Source organism: Ixodes scapularis, unplaced genomic scaffold (assembly GCF_016920785.2).
Source record: "Ixodes scapularis isolate PalLabHiFi unplaced genomic scaffold, ASM1692078v2 PGA_scaffold0__279_contigs__length_252992795, whole genome shotgun sequence".
Lineage (NCBI taxonomy): Eukaryota > Metazoa > Arthropoda > Arachnida > Ixodida > Ixodidae > Ixodes > Ixodes scapularis.
The window spans coordinates 179,049,835-179,071,375 of record NW_024609835.1 but is presented as its reverse complement, the minus strand read 5'-3'; the positions used below and the strand labels follow the sequence as shown (position 1 = coordinate 179,071,375).

At 43.3% G+C, this 21,541-nt stretch overlaps 2 protein-coding genes across 2 annotated transcripts; one reads left to right on the top strand and one right to left on the bottom strand.

Annotated features, from left to right (window-relative positions):
- Nucleotides 1-1,542: 1,542 nt before the first annotated feature.
- LOC8031133 (probable small nuclear ribonucleoprotein G) lies at nucleotides 1,543-9,369 on the bottom strand. Its single transcript, XM_002404372.5, has 4 exons — nucleotides 9,209-9,369; nucleotides 2,642-2,664; nucleotides 1,775-1,899; nucleotides 1,543-1,695 (listed from the first exon to the last, which is right to left on the bottom strand). Exons 1-4 carry the CDS (start codon nucleotides 9,238-9,240, stop codon nucleotides 1,642-1,644), a joined length of 234 nt encoding a protein of 77 aa, XP_002404416.2. The 5' UTR covers nucleotides 9,241-9,369; the 3' UTR covers nucleotides 1,543-1,641.
- Nucleotides 9,370-9,599: 230 nt separating this feature from the next.
- On the top strand, nucleotides 9,600-20,286 carry LOC115320470 (anaphase-promoting complex subunit 2). The gene is made up of 8 exons (XM_042293564.1): nucleotides 9,600-9,801; nucleotides 13,110-13,295; nucleotides 13,405-13,672; nucleotides 14,192-14,300; nucleotides 17,856-17,988; nucleotides 19,030-19,119; nucleotides 19,579-19,771; nucleotides 20,234-20,286. Exons 1-8 carry the CDS (start codon nucleotides 9,736-9,738, stop codon nucleotides 20,284-20,286), a joined length of 1,098 nt encoding a protein of 365 aa, XP_042149498.1. The 5' UTR covers nucleotides 9,600-9,735.
- The last annotated feature ends 1,255 nt before the right edge of the window (nucleotides 20,287-21,541 follow it).

The window sequence follows — 21,541 nt, the reverse complement described above, 5'->3', positions numbered from 1 at the left end:
GGCCGCGTGGTTACGGCACTGTCGCCGTTCTTCCATGTCGCAATCGCAAGAACGCGATTGGACAGAGCGCGCGCTCGAGGAGCGTGCGGGGGAGCGCGCGACTGCTATTGGCTGGGACGCGATTTCTCCGCGCGCGGAGCGCTCTCCTCCTCCGTTTCTCCTGCTGTTGCCGCTCGCGTCGTCTGCTTTTGGTAGTGGTCTGCTTGCACGCGCTCTTTTAGTCAGTTCCACTTCGTTTTTCGCCATCTTTACGATCGTTTTCCGAACTTTCTTTGAGTAGTTTCGTGTAGCGTGCCCGTCTGTTTCGTGGTCGCACACGATGCGGGGTTCGAAGTACAAGACGGTGCGCGCGTTTGGCGCGCGGAAGCGGTCCATGAAGTTAGTGCGGATGGCGAACTAGGAAGTTTCTGCACGGCGTGCCGTCAATGATGATCGCGTCAACACCTCCAGTGATGGATTTTCTGTGCCATCGGCTGTCGTCGAGGAAGAACGCATCGCCCCGCTCACGCCTGGAGTGCCGAGCATGCCGACCGTTGTGGTTCCTCCCGAGATCGCGGGTCCCAGCGCCCGTCTTCCGCCTGCCGCGACAAGTAGGAGCGCGTCTTCTAGCACCCATCTGCGGACGCATTTCCTGACACGTGAGGAGATCGAAGCAGAAGCTAGACATTGTGATATTGCTCAAGCCGAACTTGGAGCTATGCCAGCAAATTGCACTGCATGAAGCGGTGTTTAGGTTCAACGCCGGCTGCTACAAGGCAACTGCAGAAATATCGGTTGCAGTGGGACTTCAGCCGACCCATCTAGCCCTCCAACGAGCTGCCGGGAAAGATGCCCTACGTCTGCACAAGGCCAGCAAACGACATCAAGAGAATTTGGAAAGGCGGAACAAGAAGAAAGTGCACAAGAACACTTCTGACTATTCTGCAGGGTCATTCTAAAGCTGAAAATCTGGGTGCAACTTTCAAGTGCTGTTTTCTCAGAATGGATTTTTTCACTGTCGTGGCTGCTTGTCCCAGCGATATCTCAGGAACTGATGAATGGATTTTTGTGCTGTCTTTTTTATTCTGTTCTCTAATAACTTTGTGAGGGCATAACAGAGCCCTTTTTTTAGAAAACTGCGCTAAAAATTTATAATAAAAAAATTAAATTTGGTGAATGTGGGTTTCATGACTACACAAAAATTCAAAGTTGCGTTAAAATTTTTCAACAAAGAAATTTAATAAAAGGGCTCTGTTATGCCCTGAGGAATGTATCCAGGGGTAATCATAACAAATTTTACGCCGCTACTACCTTTTTCAAATTCTCCAGACCTGGGATAAGGAATGCATATGGACGATTTTGATAAATATTTGTAACTTGAGAAATAATATGCACAGCTCCATGAAACTTTGCAGTTACTCTTATGTCTGTGCTATAAACACACCCTGTAAATTTCGTTCAGATATCTCTAGAAATAAGAAAGTTCATATTTATTCCCCACCTCCTCCCTTAACTGAGAAACATAATATAGATAAACTTGAGAATTATGCAGATAGGCATATCTTCAATGTTGATGTTTTATTTCAGCATGAGCCCAGAACGAAAAGCAAGTGAGGGAATGGCAATGGTGGAAATCATGACTGGCGAGGCTTCGTCTTTTGCTCATAGTATTCTGTCTTGACTCTCCAGAAGAACAATGCTGTTGCCCCTGACAACCTGGAAAACAAGCAAATGAATCGGTCTCCAGTGCATCAGTACTGGCCCAAACATTAGGTTAAACAGTGCCAGCTCTTACCACCATTCCGATGTCGTGCTTCTCCCCACCCTTTGTTTCCTCCACAGTTTCGTCGAGGACAAGGTTCATGAAGGGATCGAAGCCCCGCAAGATGCCGGTAATCACTCGGCTTCCATTCAGGCGCACTACAGAAGACAAAGTCAGAAACAAGAACTGCATTTAATCAAAGACATCTAGAGAAAGATGTGACAGTGATCGACATAGTAGTTTAATGAAAGAAGCATTTAACTTGGCACGACCAATACCTCAACTTAATCCAAAGCAGCTCAAGAAGGATGCTACGGTGGGGACAGAAATAAATTAATGACAAAAGCATTTAACCTAGCATATGCTATCGGCATGGAAAATAAATGGGATTCAAGAATAGACGAAACAAATCTAGGCCAGGGGCCCTGAACTCATCAAACACAAAGTTGGAGCCAAAAGTTTGCGGAGTGCGCCGATTGGACGTCGGCAAAAAAAGTGTGAAGTCGTTGTACGGATAGGCCAATCGGTGCGCTCCGTCAACTTCGGCCCCAACTTTGTGTTTCAAGAGTTTAGGGGCCCAGGCAGAATTTTTATAAGAGGCTGAGCTACTTTAACAACTAGTTCAGTCTCCTGCCAATTCTTTCGGAACTACCTGTTCTAAATACTACAGTACTTCATGGAAAGGATACTGTTAAGGACTGTAATGGCCTGAATACAAACTAGTAGCCATTGACACAAGCAAATTTCACAACTCGGAGTAAGAAGTGTAAGTTTGTCACCGACCAAAATCTCCCAGCACTGATTTAACGTGTTGCTTCTACTTTAACTGAGACAACATTAAGTTTTGAGTAAAACGACCGAGTTTTGAAGTCAATTCGTAGTAAGATTTTTGCGACTTACGGGACAATTTCTTGTCCATGTACCTGGAAAAAAAAAGGACAACACATTGCAACTCGGCTCATACTTTTCAGAAACATGCTCTCAGATGGATGGATGGATGCTAATGGCTGTACCCTTTTATAACGAGTGGTAGCTTGCGCTACCTAGCCTAGAAACCAAAACTATTATTCGTCTCCTTGCCCTTCTAAGTTAATTCGCTTCCCCTCTGCATTTTTGTAACTATCACTTATCACCAGGCAGCGTGGGATATTGCCAGGACGACCTTTGGGGGTCGGGCAGAAAAAACAAAACCGTCACCCCCGGCTTTCTCCCTCCAGCGAGGGAGTTGCCTATTTTCCTCAAGCCAAACCGATTTGGTGCTACCCCAACATCGGGCCCACTGGGAAACAGGGTTGAGACTTTGGGCCACAGCCACGCAATAGGGAGTCCCAACTCTCCTCTGACCCGACTGTCCCCAGGGCTTGTTCGCTCGAGCGCTAACCGCCGCTAAAGTTAACCGCAGTACCTAGGAAAGGGATTTTGAGATCACGTGACTGGCTCGGTAGGGATGCGGGGAAACATGGCGGTGGCTCGGTGAGTGAGCACCACTCGCTTTTGGAAAATAATATGTCGTTGTAGTTGCTATATCGGGCGCGTTAGTCAGCAACGAATGGTGCAGGAGGCTTTCGCCTTGCCTTACCTCCCTTAAATCGCAAAGCATGAGCAATGACCTCACCGTATTTTTCGTCTTTTGATCTTGGCCATTCCTAAGCCTAAATGAATGCGATAATTGTCGGCATGGCAACGTTTTTGGAAAGCGAATTGCCTCGACTCAGTGGGCCGGGTATTGATAGCACACAAAAACAGACAGCGTCTCAATAGACCTTTTTCTAAATTACCCAAACATCAAGGAGAACGCTTGAAGTGTAATTCTACGGTCCACGTGCGCTGGCCTTCCTCTTATAAAAGATTCAAAGTAAATAATCATAATAAAGCTTTGACAAACGCACATTCAAGGCACAATTTGTTTTAGACTTTTTGCTTTAAAACAATTACTTGTGCAGACGCCAGCATGTGCAATGCGTGTAACGACACTTGTAGCATGCACCTCGGTGCTTGGGAAATTTAGAAAAAGGTCTATTGGGACGCTGTTTGCTTTTGTGTGCTATCAATACCCGGCCGACTGAGTCGCCGCAATCCACTTCCCAAAGACGTTGCCATGCCGACAATTATCGCGTTCATTTAGGCTAAGGACTGGCCAGAATCGAAAGACTATCTAAAAAATGCGGCAAGGTCATTGCTCATGCTTTGCGATTTAAGTGAGGTAAGGCAAAGCGAAAGACTCCTGCACCATTCGTTGCTGACTAATGCACCCGATATTGGAGCTGCACCGACATATTAGTTCCAAAGCGAGCAGCGCTCACTCACCGGGGCACCGCCATGTTTCCCCGCAACCCTGTCGAGCCCAGTCACATGATTTCAAAATCCCTCTCCTAGGTACTGCGGCTAACTTTAGCCGCGGTTAGCGCTTTAAGCAATTTTCACCAATCTTCTAACTTGCTCCTTTGTGATCGTAAACCTCTCCTCCATTCTTCCACCCTCGCCAGCAAAACCCAGTGCCCCCGCCAGATCAGGTACCTCTTCAGGGAGAGCAAAGCAAAGCCCCTTACATTTTAAAATTAAATGTTTTAATGTCTCTCTCTCACTTTGGCACACGGCACATAATGTGCCTACCACTTGAAATTTACCCTTCACACGTTTGCAAGTCCGGTCTCAGGGCGCCGCAATCTTCCTCAGTGGGGTGCGCTCTTGAGCATGGCCACAATCCGATTATGATGCCTTAGCAAGGCTTCGTAATCGGGTTACAGCTTGTCCAAGCGCACCCCAGCCAAGCAAGATGGCAGCGCCCTGAAGCCGGACTTGCAAACATGTACACGTCTTTGTTCTTACAGGGACACTGACACCCCACAAAATTTATTTTATTAGGCAATTCATTATGGTGTTAGAAGACTACTCATAAAAATTTTGCTACAGCGTCACAGATTTTTTTAATATATTAAATAAACGCAACTGCTCTAAACCGAAACTGTGGAAGGAGAAATATAGAAGAGAAGAGTGCTGCCGGAAGTCACATGGCTGTGCAACTTTCTATTTTCAATCAACGCATTTGCAGCTTTTTAGAAGCTACAAAAATAGGTATTTTTAATATTGTGTGTGCCTTCGATGACCTATGACTCTCATTATTTTTGGTGGTTATGTCTAAACCATAGAAAACGGCCAGTTCTCGATTGACGGATTTTTGGGCAGAAAGAAAACAAATTTCAAGCTGCAAACTGTGTTCTGGGTAGTTGGGATCTCAAATGTCATTTACAAATAAAAAAACTTGGTGAGCATAAATACCCTGTCAGTGTCCCTTTAAGTGGGGTACGGAAACAAAATTCCAGCACTCATTTTTTAGCTTCAATGTGTTGCATATTGCAACCTAACCTCAAAGACACCAGTCTTTCATTGAAAGGCACAAGAAAACTAATTTCAAAGCTAATTAAACAATCTTTCAATGTGCACCTGGTGGATGCATGTGGAGTCTATTTGGAAGGTAATCTAGCAACGTTGGGAAACATGCTACGTAGTCATGACGTAGCAAGTTCCATTGGAGCAGCGCCACTCTTTGGAATTCAACATTTTCCCCCTTCATAGCTTTCCTCAAATCACAAATCACGCATTGTACCAAACTCTCGTTTGTGTACCCGGACATAGCAGTTGCTTTTCCCACCCCGTTCATTCCTGAGCTGACAGTGCTGTGGCAGCTACGTGCTCCTTGAACCAGACACACGCTCGTCACCCCACGGGTACTTCGAACGGCTTGGTTGTAACACGTTGACGCTATAGACACCACAACGCTGACAACGCCACCAACGGCAAAGCTCATAACAACGCCAGCCTCGCTACGTCACAAATGCGGGGAATCTTTTTTTTCTGTTTTTGTCTGCACTGGATATCCCAAGACACATCGTGCTCTCCATTCACTTCTCTTCGAGCGCTTGCTCGAATGCACCGTTTGGAACGAAAAATGTAGCCAGTCAAAATACAAGTGGGCGATTATCATTTACGGTTATTATCCGCCGTGCTTGACTCATTCCCGAACGAAATTTGAATATTTCAATTTTCATTTCCATACCCCTTTAGCATTCCCGTTCTGGCCTCGAACAGCAAAGAATTCCAACGTGAATTATCAAACACCTTTTATTTTCCTATGTCCTATTTTTGGGACCTATACATTGTTAAAGCTGATTTTTCTTGCATTCTTTCCTCCCACATTTAACTGTACCTTTCACTCGCTTTTTTTACTGAAGGAGTCTGCTCAGCCTTATATCTAGTGTGTTTGTCAGCTTGCAGGTTTGGTTTGTCCATTTTGTGCTTAAACTTTTCATGTAAAGATAATTTAATACTTTTCGTGCACACTGAGCATCATTCATTTCAATTAACCTTTCTTCAAATTTCAATTTACTAATTGCCTCTCTGCTCTCAAAGGGGGACCAGCCCACATCTTCTGTACTCCCCCATTTGGTGTGTTCCCGTGCACTCCCAGAGCTAGCCTGCCCACGCTCCCTTGTTGAATTTCCAATCCTGATTGAACCTCTGATCTCATACACAGTACCCCATTGCCAAAAGACAGTCCTGGCACTATTAGCCCTTTCCATATACCCCTGACCACTTTATATCTATTATAATTACATAATGCCTTAAGTATCAAAATACCCAAATTTGTTTTCACTATTCTAATATTTACTTCATGTTCCTCTGGGTATTTCTTTCCCTTATTGAACCACTCCCAGATATTTGTATTTTTCTACATAGTCTATTTCACTGTTTTGTATTTTCAGCTGTTCCCTCTTTTCATTGTTGAACACCATTACTCCACATCTCTCACAACTAGAACTCGGGCCCAAGCTGTCCTTTTCCTCTCCACATATTTCACTTACTTGCCTTAATGCATTGCGAATATCTGCCACGAGTACTATACACCAACTCATGTTTACAAACAAACCGGAGCGCCCCTAGCGGACGCCACCGGCGCCGCGCATGCGCGAGAGGGGTGTGGGCAAAAAGCTCGCCGTCGCCCATAGACAAACCATTGAGACACGATGTTATCGGCGTCGGTGTGAGTCCCCCTGCTCTTTTTCGCGTTAGAATTGTTGATTTTACGTCTTCCTGGCGATGTCCGACTACTTGAGCGGCGTCAGCGAAATTACCGAGGCTCGTTAACACTGCGAAACTTCGCGCGAATAATGTGACATGTGGCGATTCATTCCGCGTGGACGCCGCAGTATGAACGCTAAAACCTGATTCGCATGATGAGATTTCGTTCGCAATTTTCAGTCGCGACGCCGCTCGGGCTGCAAAAGCGTGAACCGTAGCTGAGATGGTCGACGTCGATACTGAAAATTGCAAGCAGAATCGGACCAAGTCAATTAGGCATAGCAAGTCAGTGATAGTCACTGGTAACAATGATCAACATCTTTTATTTACTGTTTACATCGAGCCTGCTTACCAACCTTCAAACGTAAGTCTTTTGAGGCCTGCACTTACTTCTTATCGCAAGTACCGGGCCAACATAAACGGGCCGGCGTCGTCTAAGAGAGCAGACGACAAGCAGAAACGTTTGAAAGAGCAGACGACGGTTCGAACGATCAGGCGGCCGTTTGAACTTGAAGACGCAATGAACGTAGTCCGCAGGTGGTCTGCACAACTTGATGGTTCTCTGGCGTTCATGTTGCAACAAAACAAATAAATCTGATGACCACAAGTATCCGTCAATTCAACCCAAAGTGCTTCCCGCCCAAGCAATCGTTGTCCGGAGGCGTCTGCTTTTTCCTTTTTACGGCACATATCCAGATTCTCGGACGAATCGAGCACCTGAAAACTGACCTTCAAACCTTTCTCGACACTTTCGGTACGGCCCCAGTCGCGGCGTTTTGACGCGAAGGCAGGTTTTTGTCTGGTTCCTTTCAAAACAACGCAGGAATACACGTCTGGCATGGGGACTTCTGCCCACAGCCCCAGACCGGAAGTGCGACCGACGCGCCACCACCGCGCCGTGACGTCACAGAGATGAGTTTATGTATATCGTCAGCGTACATTAATCCTGGGATTACTTGTGATACCTTTCTCCTTCCTTCCATATAACTCGCATTAAAACCTAAATTGCTCTGTTCTAATTTATTTTTCACTTCATTTAGGTATTTCATGAAAAGCAGGGGTGATAGTGGGCAGCCCTGTCCGAGCCCTTTTTTTATTGCTGCTGGGTGAGTAGTTTCTGGTTCAGATTTTATAACTACCCTATTGTCTGTGTACACCTGCTGAAGAAACAATCAAATTTGCATCTATGTTATATCTCTTCAGCTGGTCCCAGAGTTTTTTGGGGGTCTTGTTGTCGTATGCTACCTTGATGTCCAAATATGTTAACCATGCTTGGTAGAAGAGCGTGTATTAAGAAAGAATAAAACAATTAAAACAGGGACAGCACAACTACATCTTTCAACTAGCAACAGACGAGTAAACTTTCAACAGCGAGCAGCCGACTATACCCAGGAGGAGAAGGGGGGAGAAGGGAAGATAAGAAAACGCGAAGTGCAAGTCAGAGTGGAGTCAGAGTATGTTAACCATAAGCGGCTTTAAATCTTCATTGCAATCTCTATACATTGCATGATGACGAATAGGTTACCCGACAACCTTCTGTCTCCTTGGAATTAAATCTGAAGCTCTCCCAGAATTCGCATTCCTTCCGCCCATTCCTCCAACCTTCACTTTACTATCTGCATAGCTAATTTGTAAGAAATTGATGTTACTGTTATTGGGCGGTATGACTTGATGTTGTCTTTGTTTCCCTTGCCTTCATGTATTAGTCTTATTTTGCTTAGTTTCCAACCGTTGGGCATGTCTCCTCCATTAATTATTTGCTTAATCACATGTCGTAACTTCAAGTTGCTCGTTTCCCCTAGGGTCTTTACGAGTTCAACAGGTATGTCATCTGGACCTGTCACTGTACCTGCTGGAACCTTACTCTTAGACTGGTCCCATTCCCTTGTGGTCGCCTCCATCGTTACACTTCTGTGCTCATACTGTACCCTGCTGCTGTCAGTGCTCTCCACTGTCTCCTTCTACTCCAGCTGTGATAAAGTCTCTTGATTATCTGCCTAATATTTTTTTGTCGAGCCTCTTCCCCTTCAACCCTTCTCCCCTCCTGTGTGGGCAGTAAGTGCTGGCACCCCTCCGTGTTTCTCACCTGCGCTTTAATGGGCTCCCACTAGAAACTCGTGCACGATTTCCATTTGACATTAGTGCGAGCGCTGCAAAGAACAATGAAGTCCAAGATTTCGAAGCAATTTCGTAGGAGGCCTGCTCTAAACGGTCAAACCATTATCGCTGTGAAAGGGAACGACGTCTGTGGAAGTTGCGACAAGGCAGACAACAAAGCGGGGAAAAAAAAAAGTGGAGGTGGAAACGTGTTGAAGCCGGTGGTGCCAATGCCATCAGACACGGAAACTTCGCAAGAGACAAGTCTCAAAGTGTAAGGCGAATACTTACTTCTTCAGCTCCGGCGGATGTGCCTTGCTCATCTTGTGCGAGTTATTAGAACAAATCTACGCCAAAATATGATGAACGCGTTGAACAAAACCGACGAACGCACACCAACGCAACTTTTCGTTGAAAACCACACAAGAACAGCAAATGCGCATGCGTAATGCACCAAAGTGGCCTGCATGAAAATGACACGTCAACTAAAATGCAACTTTTTTATCGCTAAAAGCTAAAACACAACTTTTATAATAAATATAAATAAAAACAAAAATAAATGCACAAAAAACATAATTTGAAAGATTGAAATGTTTGACTTGTAAACTAGACGGCAAAACCTACTTTCTGTTTCAAAATATTTAGCCGATTACTCTAGCTGGTGTCTGGCTGGTGGGGCTGGTGTATGATACCGTTGGTCCATCCATTAGTTGGGCCAAACATGTCAGCCCGCTGTGTTTAGAAGGGTTTCGCTGCAACCCAGAGTGGAACTTCCTACATTCTTTCAATAATACGTTGTATGACATGTAGTTCTCATAATGGGCAGCGCAAAATGTTCGAGAGACGATTGGCGTGTGATCGAACAACATCTTTTGCCCCACAAGGTAACTCGCCAAGGTTACTCGCCAGCTTTGGTGTGTGTTCACCGTGCGTCAGAACGCTTTTGCACGCATTCCGTATAATTGGCTTCATGTATGCAGTATGCCTGTTAGCCATGTTGGGCATTAATAACTGCTGATATGGAAGTGTCGTAAAACCCGTTTTTAAAAGGCAGTTTTTAGAATGACGGTGACCGGCGTGCCGTCTTCGATAAGGAATACACTTGGTAAACAAAGCGAACAGTGCGTTCTTTCAACTTAAGCAGAACACTGAATTGCTCCCTAATGCAGTCTTTTCGCCTTACCGGGAAAGGCTGAAGATAATGAGGGCTTCGAGCTCCTCAGCGCTTTATGCACTTAGGGCATTAAACAGTGTGTACTCTATGACAGTGGTTCTCAAATGGGGGTCCGCGAAGCGCAGCCTCGTCAGTCAAGTCCAGCAATAAAAGTTGTCTCAGATTGAGAAGAAACGTTACGATTTTCGAGTGAGTTTCCTCGGGTATTTGTCACTAAGAGAAGTCTACCCCACACTAGCCCTTAGTTATATCCATTTATTAAATCGTTTTTTGTAACTAAACCATAACTTTCCCTTCCCCTCACAATGAACAGGGTCCTCCATCATATCTGCCGATTCACAAGGGTCTGCGAATCATCAATGCTTGAGAACCACTGCTCTATGGCAAGGGTCTTTAAACAGGAATCGGAGTGTACTCGAATTCCTCTTCATAGTGGCTTGTGAATGTAATTTCCCTTCGTTTTCACCCTAGTTTCTCGATCGAGCCTTTTTTTTCTACACTTTGCAAATCAGCATTATCCGTCGTTGGAGCATCGAAAATAACTGCTGGAAAAGGCTGAACATTGAATCCGACCTGTGGCTAAGGCTGTGCCTAATACCGCTAAGAATTAGGAAGTTCTGCCTAAAGCGGCAGGCACATCAATATTATTTTGGTATTTGATATTAAGCATATGGCATCCACATCTAAGTTAAAAACGCTAGAGTCTACATTTTTGTTCAGAATTGGAGCCATGCAAAACGTCAAAATCTATCAGAGGCTACTTGTCTAAAAACAACTTTTAAAAGCATTTCTTTAAGTGGCAAAATGTGTTGTTGGCTGCTCTGAAGTGGGTGCATTGCATTGAAATGATATCACCAAAAAGAATGGCTGTGAGCTCTAAGTTCAAACATAGTGTTCGCCATGAAATTGGGGCCCATGAAAACACGCCCATGCTTCCAAACCCCGGACTGCACGCTGCACCCGTCCAAATGGTAACTGGGGTTTCGTGTTTTCGGTAAATACCGTCAAACCCCCTGAAAAATGTAAATACCGTCAAACCCCCTGAAAAATGACCACCCAAACCAGTTTTATTGAAATCGGAAAAAACAAAAAGAGAAAAACAATCTGAATTAGAACTGGCTTTAAATAATAATAAAAAAAAAAAAAAAAAACACCTAAATTTCAGTGGTTAAAAGAAAAAGGAAATTACAGTTTTGTTTTATGTTGACCTCGACACAGCTCCCACAAAAGAAGTGAGGCTGCTTCTTTCACTAGGAACTGCACCATTTTGTTTTGTTTCCTTCCTTATTGCTGCCGGGATGCTTTCCATGTTGCACATATTTCCTTGAGGTTAGGGATTTCCATGCCTGTGTCCGGTTTTCTTCAACATGTAAGCCCTGATAAACAGATTTTTGTCCACCAGAGAAAATCAACACCAAAAGCATGGAATCTATGGGAAAAAATAAGCATAGAAAAAACGCCCTTGAATTTGAAAACAAAGAAAAACCAAAAACATAGAACCCTAATAATAACCGACTGATTTTGGCAATAAGATCTGCAACACAAGCGAGGCTGCAATTTGGATGGGTGTGTTGATCAACGGTCAGTTAGTCTGTGTAGCTTTCGACAATATGCCTGCGCATGTTGACATGCTAGCGAGGTAGAGACGCTGCCAGCAACATTTGGCTACCTCCTGACTCAAATGGGCATCCCAACTTTACTCATTCAGGTTTGATACTGAAGGTGCAATGAAAGTTTAGAAAGAGTGGATTATTGTTTAATTTGTTCATAAGTTCTGCCGCGACTCCTACTTTTCTGACAATCATTGGTGCTGCCCAAAGCAGCGAGAGACTCTGCTTTTGACAACTCCATGAGCCCTGAACAGATTGTCGACTGTTGGGGTGGCCTCGATTGTAGCCAACTTTAGAAATCGCTCTGCTATTGCATTATTATCTTGCCCTGGAAATCGAAATTGCAAATTGGACGATATTGCTGTGTTTGTGTCCTTGCAGATCACTAGCGAGAAAGCACAAAGGTGGTTTTCCATATCTCCAGGCTGACTGGCTAAATTTTTGAACAAATATGAAATAGTTCTGGTATATTTTTGTTTTTCTAAATGCAGCCCCTCACATAAGAACGGTTGTGTTGCATTGAAATAATTGTGTTGCATTGAGACGTTTGGTGTTTCATCAGCTTTGTAGAGACATGTCTCTAATTTCGTCGGCTGTGTGTTATGCAAAAAAGCTTGTTGTAACAACGTTGTACGTGTAGACGACTGAGAAAGACTGACCTCAGTTTGTAGTTCTTTAAATTTTTGACAAATAGAGCAAAGATAATTAATATGTGGTGGAGTGAAGCGGGTGCAAGATGGTAGATCTTGAACCCATTGCAATCTCTTCTTGTGTCCAGAGGTGTCACTTCAGCAGTGGTTGAGATGCCATTTCAGCCGTGCAAGAAGTGAAAAAAATTAGTGTCATCTTTGTAACTAATTTTCTTTTATATCACACATTATAATATATCGAAGGGAATACGGATGTGGATAATGTGTGGCGTTTGAGTCCTTATGATATCAAAAACTTCTTTGGTGCATATTTATTCTCAAATCTCCTGAAACAATCATTAACTGATCTGAGTCTAGCCAAAGGTTAAGTGGTAAGGTTTTATTACATCCACCACTGCATATCACTCTATACTCCGTTTCACCTTACGTCTGAGTGCAGCGGATGTTACGATCCATCAAAGCGAATCCAAGGCCGTGTGAGTGTCACATGACCCCACAGAACGGGGTTGGCTAAAGTCAGCTTCGTCTGGACGTAAGGTGAAACGGAGTATAGATCATGTTTAACTGCTGTTTAGAGGGTGTGCAAACTCTGTTCGGTCTTCCAGATTGACGATCATGTGCCGAATAGCGTAGTAAAGGGAGCAACAGCTAGAGGCTTAACACATGGCAGTTGGCATGGTAAATTCTGTGTAACTAAAGTATTTCAGAATGCTCCGAGACAATTTTGTTTCTGTGTTGATCCCTGAACATTTTTTCAGGCAGGTGACACCATCAACCAGGACAAGTTTGAATCAGTCATGGAGTCGTTAAGTCAAATGGGCTTGGTACACATCCTGAAGCCCTGGTTCCGATTTGAATTTCAAAAACAGCTCAGGGCAAAAATCATTCCTGACTTTTGGTGCTGCTTCGAGTCTACAAGCGACTTAAGCCCAAGGGAAACTCAGGTCAGTTATTAATCAAAATAATGCTAACAATAGAATCAGGTTGTTTTACCATGATGAAAGTTTTATGAACAGGATCTGCAATTTTGTTTTGCATCATTCTTTTCTCTAGGACGCCTTTGTGAAGGCAGTTACTGACCTCCACTGCACCATTCATGAATACGAGTCAAGCGCCCTTTTCATCGAGTCCACCGAGACCGATCATGCCGCAAGGACTGCAAGACAAGACTTCGACAAGACCTCGTATATGGATGCGCCCCTGAGCAGGGCAATCCATGACCTGCTGAGAGCACTTCTTTTGTCATCTATACCTTGCCAGTTCAACAGAGTCCTGCTCAAGTTTTACACAGCTGCATTTCGAGCATTTCACAAGGCAGCAGGTGAGCTGCAGCCTTCAAAATCTTGTGTCTGTATGATTTTGTTGTATGCGGGGCAATCCAGCTGTGATCTGCAGCCTCTAAAATAGTAAACATAAATCAATTAAAAAAAAAAAAGCTATATTTTGTTTTTCTGCAATTCCCCCCCAAAAAAATTCAATCTGTGATGAAGCATTAGATTGATACTGTACTGGAGGTGGGGGCTTTTCTTTTGACAATAGGATGACAGGGAATGAATCTGAGCCAAACTAGCTTTGTCCAAATGAACTACTGCTGATACCACAGCACTCCGTTTAACTGTCTCTTGACTTCAGTTTAAAGCAGTGCATGCTCAGTGCTTATTTTCAAATTTTACCCCCAGTAACTGTCGCACCAAAATATTTAGCAGCCATATTAATTGCACGTTATCGAGGACTTTATTTATGTTCTTTTTTTGGGGGGAATGCTCGTAACATACAGGCTCGTGTCATCTTCCTGCCTACTGTCATACCAGGGGTTGCTTTGCACTTCCACTTTCCTCAGGTGACGAGGATGAAGACGAGTCTCCACAGTGTGCCGGCTGTGAACTGGACTTCGACAGCTGCCAGTGCGATTATTTGCTGGAAAGCTTCCATGATGTGAACATGAAACTGTGAGTCCTGACTCTCGCCTCTTTTTCTGCCTCAAAAGTCGCCCCCCGCATCCAGTTTTACCCAAAAGTAACGGAAGGACCAATACAAAGCATTCACTTTTTCCATTGACCTGTCATATTACCCAACTCTGCCACAAAGTTGGGGGATGTGCTAGGGTTAAAGGGCTGGTGCAACGATTTCCGGATTTTTGCCAATTAACTGCGGAAATTAATCTGTGTCATCTATAGAACAAAGAACAGAAAACCATATTTTCTTGTGAGCACCAGTTTTTATTTAAAAAATGAAACAAATCGAAGGTCAAAGTGCCTCTCAACTCTCCACGTCGCCTTTCGAGTGACATACTCTGGGGGATCACATGGTTTTCCCTTGGGTTAGTAAACAGGATAACTGGGCGGGTTGGTATGGATTCATAATGGAACAGCGCAAATTTTTGCAAGGACAGAAAAAAGAACTGGACAGGACGAGCGCTGCCCTGCACAGTGCTCGTCCTGTCCAGTTCCTTCCCCTGCCCTTGCAAAAATTTGCGCTGTTCTACTATGTTTCCCTTGGGTTCTCTCTTCAGAGACCCCAGCTGCTTCCTCCACAATTGTCGACTTTTAAAAGATAAGCATCGTCGAAAATCGCGGCGAGTGATCGACACAAAAGATGGCTCCCCACGGAGCTGACGGCGAGTGTGGCAGCGGAGGGGGACAAGTTTTTGTTGACTTCCGCGTATCCCCCAGTGACGCTATCTTTGTAGTTTCCATAATTGCCACACGCGGCTGCAGATCGGCTAAATAATTCGGAATACCAGGAATAGCAGTTTTTGGTGGCAAGGGGACGCATTTTTGGTCACTTGTGCTTGGATAAGCAATATAAAAAATGCAAACTGCCAATTCTTTCAACGTTAAAATTGTTGCACTATGCCTTTAACATTAATGTTGTGTGTATCTTTTAGTAAATTTTGAGGTGTCCTTGAAAACCCCAACTTTGTCAGCAATTGGTGCAGATTTTTCGACACGCGTGTCAAAAAATAAATTTAATGCGGAAAAAATTTTTTAGTGCAATATTGACGGTGCGAGACACGATTTAGTTGGTAGTCACCTCCTTCCACTTGTTTTTTCTCTTGGCATTTCGGGCACGTGGATGAGAGGTGGATCGGCTTCGCCTTCACGTTGAGGTGAGAACAGCGAATTACCGTTTCGTTGAGTGAATGACCATTTCATGACGTCATGGACATTGTGCGCAGAATTTCAAATAAATCTCTCGCCATCAATATTGCTCTAAAAAAATTTTATTTTTTCGTGTAAAATTAATTTTTTGACACGCTTGTCCCAATTAGACTGTTTAAAAAAATGTTTTTTTCTTTTCAGGGGCCCTTTAAGGCCAGCTTGTTTTATTCTGTGCTTAAATTTGTCTCATTATTGAATTAGTTTGAGAGCTTGCTAAAAAGTTTGTAGTAGTAATAATGTAAATGATATGGTAATAGTGCCAAGAGGAAGAATTTCTGCCTGGGAAAGGCTTCTAACGGCAACATGTCTCATTCATCTGATGTTTCTATCTGGCAGTAACTATGCTAATCATGTCTTGCACAATGCAGTACCTATTTTTAAAGGGAACCTGAAGCGGTTCTGTATTTGAGAAAAAAACATTTAAATCATCTTTATTTGGCCTCCAGGATCAGAAATATCGAGATTATTTTTCAATTTGGTGCACGGAAGCTGCAGAAAATCATTTTCAAAGTATCTCTGAAGCCTCTCTTTCCCGCAGCATGACGTCATATCCAAAGTTTTTTTTTTAAATCTCCGCTCTTTCGCATCTTTAGCGCCTATCTAAGCTACGCATGCACACTCTTGCTATTTTCAAAAAGGTCAGAAAAATACTTTATGACTGGTGTCAGTGCGAGGGAATATACCTGGCAAGCTTGCAATTGCACCCGCTGCCCACACGAGCGACACACGCTTGGCGGCCGAAAAATCCTAGGACGGCGTAATGACTGGTCGGAGGCTTTTTGTGTTTTTTTGCATTTAGTTACATCTTCGGGGAAAATGAATGTGATATTCAGATTCACGGAATAAAAATACTCTAGAATTAACTTCTAACTCGTTTTTTTTTTCAGGAACCTCTTCAGCTTTCCTTTAAGCTGGAAAGTTAGTAAAGAATAGCATAGTTAGAGCATAGTTAGTTGTTTAGTTTTTTTTTTTTTTTGCAGTGATTTTAGCAAATGGATGAGGTGGGGAGGTGTTTCCTCTTTCATTAAACAAATGGTGTTTATAAAATGGTTAATTTTATATTGTTCAAACAGCTGTTTGGCCCACATATTTCTATGTTTGAGGATGCTGTTCGACTTGTTTACTGTGTTTACATTGTGAGCATATTGCCTTGATGTTATTTTCTTACTTTTCCCTCTCTGAAGCTTACTGTAAAACTCTTTATTTTCGCGGCCACTATTTTTCACGAATCAATCGCAGAGGACATATTTGCGACCACTGAATTGCTTGAATTCCAGACACATGCATTGAAACTCTTGAAAACCGATAATTTCGCATGCCCTTAAATTTAGGGAATTTATAGATTCGCAAAGTTTGCAAAAATTAAGGGCTCGAACATTAAGGGTTTTACAATATATTGTGTGTTGTATTGTAGTGTACACAGCACATTCCTTCGATTATTGTTGTCAATTTATTGCTATTGTTAATTTGATTATCACTCTCTTTTTACGTGCATTAGGTCCTCCTTTTTTTTTTCTTTTTATGTGCGTTCGTGACACGTTTTGTATCTAACATGGTAAAGATGATATTTTTTACTGCTTTATTGAGGGTATGAACCTCATTGTTTTGTTAAATGTATGTTCCTCCCTGCCACGGCCCACATGCCAACAGTATGTAAAAATAAATAAATGAATAAGCATGAAAGTGCCATAAATTGTAAGATTATCCAATTCCAGGCCTGACTTTTATTGGGGTTACGTGATGCTTCTTTATCCTATCTGTTGGACCAATTAGGATTTGCTGTGCTTTTTTTCACTTTACGATGGACCATAGTGGATGTTACGATCCACCAAGCCAATCCAATCTGTAGGAGTGTCATGTGACCATTGGGTAGGAGCACAGTGACGCACGGGGCGCATAGTCACGATACATCCACGGCGCCGAATCGGCTGGGATGGTTCGTAGCATTCACCGCGGTTCATCATAAGGTGAAACCAGTGTAACAGTGTGTAGCACTGAACCAAATGTTACCCTTTTAGTGTTTTAGTGAAACGAAAACTTAATGTGATCCAGTTTTGCCACCATAAAATCCGTGCTTGGCGATTCTAGTCTTCTTCCTTCCTTAATGGATTCGACACAGCGCACAAGAAACGAAGACAAAGTAGAACGGTGTACACAGGATAAATGCTTCCTGCGTACACCCTTCTGCTTTGTCTTCGTTTCTTGTGCGCTGTGACATCGTCCCCCTAATTCTTCCTTCCTCTTTTCTTCACTTTATGCTTTGTGCCCTTTTCTACTTATACATGTTGGTTTACGAAGCTTTCACAAAGTACACTCAGGCCACCTTCCCGTTGCTAACGCCAGGCACGAGCTGCAACTGCTGGATGCAATGGTGAGGGATGCGGTTTCTACTGTGGCCTACAAGTACATTGAGCACCACGTTCAGAGCACCTGCAGGGGGAACTTCGAGAGCAGGTTTTTGGAGAGCCTCGAGAAGGTCAGTTTAGTTTTATCATATGTTTTGGTGGCGTTCTTCGCCGTTGTAAGGAGCAGAGATTTTGGTTTTTGGTATTTGTCTCGCGTGCATGCAAACTGTCGTAATTATTATTTTTATGTTTGTGCTCTAGAGCAATATATAAATGTGCTATAAATGTCGGGAGAAAATAGGCACTGGAGGCCCCATTGACTGTTAAGCAAGTTGCTGCAGAGTTGATGTTAATTTATACACTGGGTATTGTTGCACCTTCTTTCCGAGAATGGGTGATCGGTAAATCCTAGGACACTAAATGAAGGGCAGTAGACTCTTCATGGTGTTACAGTTTTCCTTCATCACGCAATGTTTTTCTTTTTTTGAACTGCGATCATGCTCATCAAGAAAGCTACTGATTAAAGTAAATTACACCTTGTTACTGTAATATCCTGAAAGGTAGCCCACTCCAAAAGATAGCCGACGTGCAGAAATCACATCATCTGGGTTCAGGTGATTTTTACGATGGGATAGGCAATATATTTTGCAACAACGGTAGGACTATATCTGTTTCTCTCACAACTAAGAATACAGTGGAATAAAAAAAAGTCATTTTTGATTAGTATTTAAAATAATATGGTAGTCATGGCACTTGATGAAATATGCATGACTAAATGAAGAACCAGGTCAAGCATTTTTTCTGATTTGTTTTAAGCCATGCACCAGAAGTCAATCCCATTTGGCCCTACAAGGGGAGGGTACTATCTTTCGAGATGTTTCAATGACGAGATAAGTCCAGATCAGATAAATGGCAGATAGCCAAAATAAGTTTTAAATGTTTTGTTCTTTAAGCATTACAGCACCCATCACTAAAACTCTTTAATGTTCTACTGCTGAAATATAACTACCAGATTCAGTATCAGTTGCAGTGTATGATCAACGTGCAGTGTGTCGCCAATGTTTCTTGAACGGCTTGTTTCGGAGTTCTGGGAGTTAAGCCGGCACGATACACTAACCATTGTGTAGGAGCAGCGTAAGACACTCTAAAGTTGAGACTCTCTCTGACTTTAGTGGCTGAACACAACTGTGATGGAATGGTTCTACCTGGTGTACAAGAATCAGGCCGACGATGAAACCAAGCTTGCCCTGGCTTCTCTCAAGGTAACGCCTTCCACGTCCTCATGGAAACAAAACATTGCGTGTACAGTCAAATCTCGTTAATTCGAACTCGAGGGGGACCAAAAATTTGTTTGAATGAAACAAAGTTTGAATTACCGGGAGTTTCCTCCCATAGAGGTGCATAGGATGGGACCTGCATGTTAGTTTAAATTATCTATTAGTTTGAATTAAGAAGGTTTGAATTAATGATATTCGACTGTATCAGTCAGACAATGCAATATAAATGTGTTGTATCCATGTGTACAGAGAACGTAAGTACTTTATTGCAATATGACTTCGTCGTTGCATCATTTTTATGTGTTGCAACGTTTCAACTAGATTTTATCGTTCCTGTTGGGGGACAAAGCCCCACCCATCCCTTTGTTATGCCAATAGTTTGCCAGAACGCTAACCCTCTGGTGGCTAGATCCAACAGAATAATCGTGCCATTGAATGTTTCAGGAGCACCTGCTGTATTTCTTGTATGACACATACGTGACGGTGAGGATGGACCAGCTCTTCAACATCATCATTGAGTTTCCGGAGTCGCTAGCTGCTGTGGAAGACCTCAGGGAGTGCCTGGAGAAGACTAACCTCAAGTCCAAGGTCATCCACTCGCTCAAGAGCTCCATGGAAAAGCGCCTTCTGCACCCCGGTACGCCCTGCATCATCTCCAAACTGCCTTTTTGTTTTGCTGGTGGGGATTATTCGTAGCTTTAATGTGATTAGCATCCCTCATTTCAGTCTCATCTTGGAATGAACAGCATAACAAGAAATATTATTTAAAGGTTTGTGTTCATATAAAGCGATTTTAGCTAAAAAAAGTTTTTGATAAAAACTGCCTGCACACAAAAGTTTGTGTTTTTAGGTAGGTTGTGTTGTTAAAATCTTGCCTGCAAAGTATTTTTCAGCAGGGCTGTATAGGTCCTCCGTTCTCTTTTTGCACTCTCCAACTGGTGAGGGACAAAACCCCTTTTGTATGAAATTTGGTGGATATAAAATTTAAAAATGGGCATAAAAGCAGTGTTTAAGAGGCTCCATGGAGAGCCATTGAATTTGTCCGGCTTGGCTGAGGTTATTGGGAAATGGGAGAAGTCCTCCTTTTCTTATTTTGCAGCTCAACTGCAGTACCGTGTTTGCTTGTTCTTTGACATGCCCAGGGACATCTAGGCCCGTTCGCTCGAAGCCGGTTAACCTCAACCGCGGTAAAAAGTTAACCGCCCTTCCCTACCAGGTACCTACAGGTGCATAGCCAAGATTGACGAGGGCTGGATGAGCAATAGCTCCTTGTTTTATTATGGGGTGGTAGCTGGTGTTACCTATTAGATGTAGTAAATATAAGTGGCTTTCGTGGAAAAGTTCCCAAAAAGGGGGGACCCAAGAGCGCATGCTATCGAGTTTTTCAGACGCAGAGCGGCATACATTTAAGCTTAAGAAACACTTTTTGTTGCTCATGGTACAGATATTGGGTAAGGCAAAACTAAATTAACCCTAGTTTAGAAAGTTTCTCAATGTTTGGCGATCTGAAGTGAAGACAAGCCTCATTGAAATTTTTTTCAAGTTCGAGAGAGGACGACGAAGTTCAGTCCTAGAAATGGTGAAGTGAGCATAAAAGGCGGGAGGTACACCTGCAGCATGGTTGGCCAGCATGTAAGAACTGTATATAACGCCATCATAAATTGGAAACCTTGTGATTCGGCTCCAGTGAAAATAGACCTGTTACTAAATTACCCAAGCATCGAGGAGAATTCTGAAAGTGTAATTCTAAGCTCCACGTGCATTGGCCCTCCCCGCATAAAATATTCAGAGTAAATAATCATAATAAGGCTTTGACCAATGCGCGTGCAGGGCAAAATTTGTTTTGGGCTTTTGCTTTAGAACTGTTACTCTTGCAGACATCAGCACAAGCTGCGCGTGTAACTACACTCGTTCGTAGCATGCACCTTGGTGCTTGGGAATTTTAGCAAAAGGTCTAGTGGGACGCTGTCTGTTTTCTTCGTGCTATCAATACCCGGCCGATTGAGTCAAGGCAATCCACTATAGTATTCCAAAGACATTGCCGTGCCGACAATTACCGCATTCATTTAGGCTTAGAAATGGCCAGAATCGAAAGACTATCTAAAAAATGCCATGAGGTCATTCCTCATGCTTTGTGATTTAAGTGAGGTAAGACAAAGCTAAATCCTACTGCATCATTCATAGCTGACTAACACTTCCGATATTGCAGCTATTATGACATATCAGTTCCAAAGCAAGCAACGCTTGCTCGCAGGGTACCGCCATGTTTCTCGGCCATCTTTACTCTGCCGATCATGTGATCTAAAATTCCCCGTCATAGGGAAATGCGGTTAAATTTTTACCGCAGTTAAAGTAAACCGGCTTCGAGCAAACGGGCCCTGGTGGTTAAGAAATCATTAACTTTTAC